Genomic DNA, 6587 nt, shown 5'->3' on the forward strand with positions numbered 1-6587 from the left:
ATACAGTATATATATATATATACTGTATATATATATATATACTGTATATATATACAGTATATATATATATAGATATGTATGAACAGCCAGTGAGTGAGTGCCGGTGATTTTGGGCATAAAAAGGCGGTTAAATTCGGCGGTGATGAGAGAGATTTAGATAATCTGTTGTTCATGTGGGTCACAGCAGAGAGCTGCAGGTGTCCGCTCAGCACAAACTCACAGAGACACAACAAACACAACACACATGAATAATCCTTCATGTCGCAGTGTTTCTGATCCTCGTGTTGTCAGAACACTGAGACGAGATGTGAGTGAAGCTTCAGCTCCTCAGCTCCTCTACACGTTCAATAAATGTCTCTTACAGCGTCGTCTTCATGAGCTCCTCTTTCAGAAATAAATCTTCTTTCTGTTCCTATATATTATTTATGAGAAGAGGAACAGTTTTCCTCTCTGTATTGCACTAATGCTATTTATTTTAGTGTCTGGTCAAGAAGGCTGCAAATTTATTCTATTGAAATTCTACTGCAATTTTCAAATCGTCCCAATTTTCCAACATATGTCAAAGGTTAAAGTGTCAGGATAACATTATAAGTTAAATCTTGAGGCCTACACGTCGTATTCTACAGAGTTATAGAGACATCCCAGCAAAAATGACAATGTAATAATTTTAATATGGTGTAAAGTAAAAATGAGAGTAATGGAAAATACAGCTGCTGTTGTTATATTCGGAGTAATGAAGATGAAGTTATTGAGGTTAGCAGGACTGTCGTCTCTGAATCAGACGCTCGTGTGCACGAGAGTAACAACGTGAACTCTTGTTGCTGCTCGCTGCCTCTACGCTTCCTCTCAGACCTCCATCACTCAGCTGTGTGTTTATGAGGCATATGTTCAACAATGGAGGAGTTTATTGATGCATCTGTTCAGGACACTAATCCTCTAGGCACACACACACACACACACACACACACACACACACACACACACACACACACACACACACACACACACACACACACACACACACACACACACACACACACACACACACACACACACACACACACACACACACACACACACACACACACACACACACACACACACACACACACAGAATATTCAGTCAATAAAATGACTAAACTCTTTATTCTTCGGTCTCTTCATCAGTGGGACAGTAAAGAATCTACAAAATAATTACATTTATCTACATTTCACTACATTACGTGAACGCTGTATGAAATGAACTCAGCTCTACTTTATATCTCAACAGAAGAGCTCAGGAACATCGAGCTCTTTTCATCTGTTCATTTTAAACATGCATAGATGTTATTATTACATTATTACACAGTGTTATCAGCTGTAATAATGAGTCAACACTTTCAACCGTTTGTTTTTAAAATGCCGCCAAATAAATAAATCCTCCATCAAGATCACCTCTAAAATGTAATCAGCTGATCCTCGGTGCTGCAGCCGATCTGTCGGCAGATTGAAGCCAAATCTGTGGACTGTAACCAGGACAACACAAAGACAACTTCTCCTGTAGAGACACAAACCGACGAGAGTGAGAAGAAACAAACGGGAACTACAAACGTGTGTCAGGAAACGAGCGAGAGAAGCAGAACAACTACATTTCAGATGATCTCAGGACGAGTTCTTAGATTATTACACTCGTTACGATCTGTTTTTCTGACACGAGTCTGGAACATAGATTTCATATCCCAAACGTCCATCAAGAGAAAACTAGAAGGATGAATCTCAATGCATAAACCAACAGCAGCTAAGAGGAAGAGAGTCGAGTACATTTGATTTAAATGAAACAGATCAGAGCTGACGTTGAACTGAGCTGCAGGACGAGACGCGTCTCCATGTTTGTGAGTCAGATCAGAAAGAACGTTTTCTGGCTCAGTGTGACAAACGAACAAGTGTTTGAAAACAGACGGTCGCCGGTTCAAGTCCAGCTCGGACCAAGCTTGAGACACCAAACCAGCTCACTGTGACATCTCTCCACACATTAAACTATGTGTGTGTGTGTGCGGGTGAATATACATCAAAGTAAAAACATTTGATTTCCCCTCGACGAATGAATAAAGTGTGCGTCCGCCTTCTTACAATCGTTTAGCACTCGACTCCCTCCATCCAGAAAGAAAAACGATGCTTCTGTAACTTTGTGTCTTTACTGTTTACCTGATTTTTGTGATCGTGGCAAAAATAACAAATATTGTGGATGGTTACACAGATGGTGATGGAGGAGGAGAAGATGCAGCGCTGCTTCTCGCTAACGACGCCCGACAGCTTCATGCTAATGAGGTCGTTAGTACGAGAGAAACACTCACTCGCAGGTGAATTCTGGGAAGTTAAAATATGTGGGGAAAGAAGATTTTTAAACAAGAAAGAATAGAATTTAAGTGAGATTCTAATGTTGATTAGCCGGCTATGGTTGAGTATTTTAATCAACTCTGAATTTGATGGTTTTTCCTGATGGTTCTGATTTATTTTAAGTTGTTTTATTGTATGTTTTTAGGTTCAGTTCTTCAGATAGAGAGAGAGAGAGACAGAGAGAGAGAGAGAGAGAGAGACAGACAGACAGAGAGAGAGACAGAGAGGGAGAGAGAGACAGAGAGGGAGAGAGACAGATAGAGACAGAGAGAGAGAGAGACAGACAGAGAGGGAGAGAGACAGATAGAGACAGAGAGAGAGAGAGACAGACAGAGAGAGAGAGAGAGAGAGAGATTTTTTTGATTTTTAGAAAACCTTTATTTTGTTTGAACAACATCTTTCTTTATCATTTTAAACAGTTAAACAAATAAAGTCCAACAAACATAAATGTGTCTTTGATTGTCAGATCTGACTCTCACTGAGCTCCATCTTTGTTCAGTTCTTTGTCCACTTTGTGAACTATCTTCTTCAGTCTGAAGCCTTCCTGCTGAGTGAGACCTCCTCTGTCCTTGCTCCTCATGTGAGCTCTGGCAGAGCTGGAGAGCTTCTCTTTGTCAGAGAGGTAGTCCTCCACTTTGGCTCCTCTCACGTTCTTACTCCTCCTCAGATACTCCTTTATTATCTCCACGCTGTAGTCTCTAGAGCTCCTACAGCTGCCAGCACCGCGTTTAGAGGGCTCACTGTCAGCAGCAGCGTCCTCCTCCATACTGGACTCAGAGTCTTCCTCCAGACTGGACTCACACTCTGCTGCTCCTCCACTTTCTTTAGTTGCAGCTTTCTTCGCCTGTGAGCTTCCGCTGTCTCCTCTCTGTTTCCTCTTCAGCTGAGGGGCTTTGAGCTGCTCCTCGTCTGCTTCCATGTCCACCTCCCTACCTGTCTCCACCTGTCCTCCAGCACTCTCCCTCACCTGCTGGACCTCACTTGCCCCGTCCTTCACCACCTCCTGTGTCTCACTTGTTTCCTCCACCCTCACCTCCTGTGTCTCACTTGTTTCCTCCACCCTCACCTCCTGCGTCTCACTTGTTTCCTCCACCCTAACCTCCTGTGTCTCACTTGTTTCCTCCACCCTCACCTCCTTTAACCCGCTCGTCCCCTCCTCCCTGCTCTGTTGGACCCCATCTGGCCCGTCCTGTCCGTCTTGCTTGTCCCCTCTGCCCTCTTCAGTACCCATCTGGTTCTGGTTCTGGTTCTGGTCCTTATGAGAGCTGTTTTTCTCAGGACACGTTCTGCTCTGATGACCCACTTTTCCACAGCTGAAACATTTAAAGTCATCAGTTGTTGCATAGATCATGTAGTCAAAGTCGTCTACTCTCACATTGAACACTAGGTTGAGTCCCTTGCTCCTGTTATTCGGGATCAAGCGCAGCTGTCTCCTGTGAGACACCACGTGCTTCAGGAGAGGAGACCTGCACCCAGAGGACACCTTCTTCACCCCAGACACTGTCCTCCCGTGTCTCGATAGTTCTCTGGTTATGTCTTCATCTCTGATGAACGGTGGGACGTTGGACACGGTTACCTTCACAGCCGGTGTGCAGAGAGGGTACACGGGGAAGAAGTCATCGCCCACCTCGATCCCGTTGTCAATCACCACTTCCGCATTTCTGATGGTGTCTAAAAAGATGACCACGGCATTGTTCATTCGGGCAGCGGACTTCACGCTGCTGTGGCCGACAAGTTCACCCACAGCCAGGCTGCATTCCTCCACTGACACCGGGAACGTCGGCGGGATCTTTATGCCGTGTTTCCTCGTTAACCCGGTCATGTCCATGGTGGCGTTTAGCAGCCGACAGCTCGCGCTGCTCGACTGAACCACTCACAAAGACCCTAAAACCAGCTAAATGTTCACACAAACACCGTGAGATACACCATCACATCCAACGTTAACTAGTGACGGAGAAATACCGGAACAAGTCCAATCAGGACTATCTTCTATGAGATCACATGCACACCATGTCACCATTATATACTATAATACATGTACTACATCTCAGAGGTACATAGTGTACTTTTTACTGTACTACATCTCAGAGGTACATAGTGTACTTTTTACTGTACTACATCTCAGAGGTACATAGTGTACTTTTTACTGTACTACATGTCGTTAACAGACCAGACTAATCTTCAAATGAGTTGTTTTAGGTTTTTACTGGATCAATCCAAAGTCCTCATCCCTTTCTACAGTCAAATAATGTTTTTTTAAATGTGTTGTTAATAGTGGTGATGTCACCGTTAGACGATAATCGGAATGTTGATCGGTTAAAATAAACATCAAACATTTTTAAAAAGCAGAGATCGGCTGGTGCACCTTAAAAAAGGTCAGCCCACCTTAAGTGAGCTAAGTGTTGTTGTTAGCCTCGAGGCTAAGCGATGTTTAGCGTAAACACGATAAACGATGGATTTAACCTGTTTTGTTTGTCGGTTATTGTCTCCTAAACTCTTAAACCACAGGTTTGGTATGCGGGGGACATACCAAAGCTGTGACGTTAATCATGTTGGATAATGAATAATTAACGAGGGTCGGCTCTCAGTCAGAGAAAACAAATATATACTAAATTACCATTCATAGTTTATTATTAATAAACAAGAAAGAAAAGTGTCAGAAATGCTGACGGCAGCTAACAGAGGAGTGAAGCTAGCGCTGTAACGTTAGCTAACATTAGCAGCTAACTAGCCATGTAGCTAACAAACTGACAGCAGCAAGACACGTACAAAAAACAACGCTCTCCCTTTTGGGTGATCATTGTCTTACAGAGCAGATGTTAAAATAAAGCAGCTTAATTTAAGTTCGGTCTTTGTGCCCAAAACATTCTGCTGACTTGTTTTCATCTGAACGGATCTTTGGCAATTAAAAAAACAGTTAAAATGTTCTCAGCCCTCAACATTTCTGATAATAAGTAAATAGATCTGTCAACTTCGTCATCACATCACAAACTTCATAATAACTTATTTTTTCGAGATCCAAAGATATCAAATATGTTATAAAATGATACACAAACATCTGGAATATCTCAAACTGATACAAACTGCTTTAAATCGTTCAACCTTAAAAACCTGTTTCAATCCGTTTAGACCAATGAGACTGTACTTGTGATCGTTACTCTCACTCAGCAGATGGACCATAAAAAGGGGGCTGAGATCCAGTAGAAGACTTGGAAGATACTTACGTCTCCGGGGGGATCTTCATCTGAGCCTGAGCTGTAATCCACAAGCAGAGAAATCCCAGAATCCTCAGGAGCTTCCCGACTCTCGGCGTGCTGCTCTCCATCCTGCTTCCAACTCTGAGGTATCTGAGGAGTTTCACTAAACGTGGATCGGCTCTGAGAGGTTCAGGAGGACCATGAAGAGTTTGTAGGAAACGGCTTCCTCATGTTACTAAAGTGGGTAGAGGAAGGAGAAGAAGGTGGTGGTGGTCTCGGTGGTGGTCTTTGGAACCTGAACCCGTCCTGCTGCCGGCATCTTCTCGCCACTTTCTGGTTTGTTTGTTTTTAGCGTCTCATCCTCTTTAAAGAAAACTTCCAGAAGATATTTTTAAATGCTTTTGAAGTTGTCCAGGAGCAGAGAGGTTTAAAATCCAGCTCTTGGTGCATCAAGATCTCCGTCTCAGAGAGGTTCCCTCTGCTCCAGGTTCTTCACGCTCCTCATGAGACCAGAACCAACGAGCGGGTTAATTTCTCTGCACCTCGCAGATATTTAGGAACACGTAAAGCCGGCAGCAGATTTTACAGCCGCTCGCCTCCACTGTCACCCAATTTGCAATGTAATCCACTTGGATTAAAAACTCCTCTTCTCCATGGAGGGGGGGGGGGGGGGCAGAGAGAGAGAGAGAGAGAGAGAGAGAGAGAGAGAGAGAGAGAGAGAGAGGGGAGGGATTGGAGCAGAGGATTGGACGAGGGCTCGGTTTTATCTAAGAGGATTAGAGCGATTTCTGGAGACAGGCTCTCCTCTGACCAATGAGAGGAGAGAAACCATGAGTCAGTTTGGCTGGAGAGAGAGAGAGAGAGAGACAGAAAGACAGAAAGGGAGAGAGAGAGAGAGACAGAGAGAGAGACAGAGAGACAGAAAGAGAGAGAGAGAGAGAGACAGAGAGAGAGAGAGAGACAGACAGAGAGAGAGAGAGAGACAGAGAGACAGAAAGAGAGAGAGAGAGAGAG

General features: G+C 43.8%; 1 protein-coding gene across 1 annotated transcript in view; it reads right to left on the minus strand.

Moving 5' to 3' along the window:
• LOC142947947 (voltage-dependent calcium channel subunit alpha-2/delta-4-like) overlaps positions 1 to 5701 on the minus strand; it is a 62369-nt gene extending 56668 nt beyond the window's left edge. The window contains exon 1 of the mRNA XM_076089815.1: positions 5601 to 5701. Within this exon, the coding sequence (XP_075945930.1) occupies positions 5601 to 5701 (101 nt within the window). The remainder of the gene's footprint in view (positions 1 to 5600) is intronic.
• Between the last annotated feature and the right edge of the window lie 886 nt (positions 5702 to 6587).

This window comes from Anarhichas minor, unplaced genomic scaffold (genome assembly GCF_050575085.1).
Source record: "Anarhichas minor isolate MPS153535 unplaced genomic scaffold, ASM5057508v1 ptg000011l, whole genome shotgun sequence".
In the NCBI taxonomy this organism is placed as follows: Eukaryota; Metazoa; Chordata; class Actinopteri; order Perciformes; family Anarhichadidae; genus Anarhichas; species Anarhichas minor.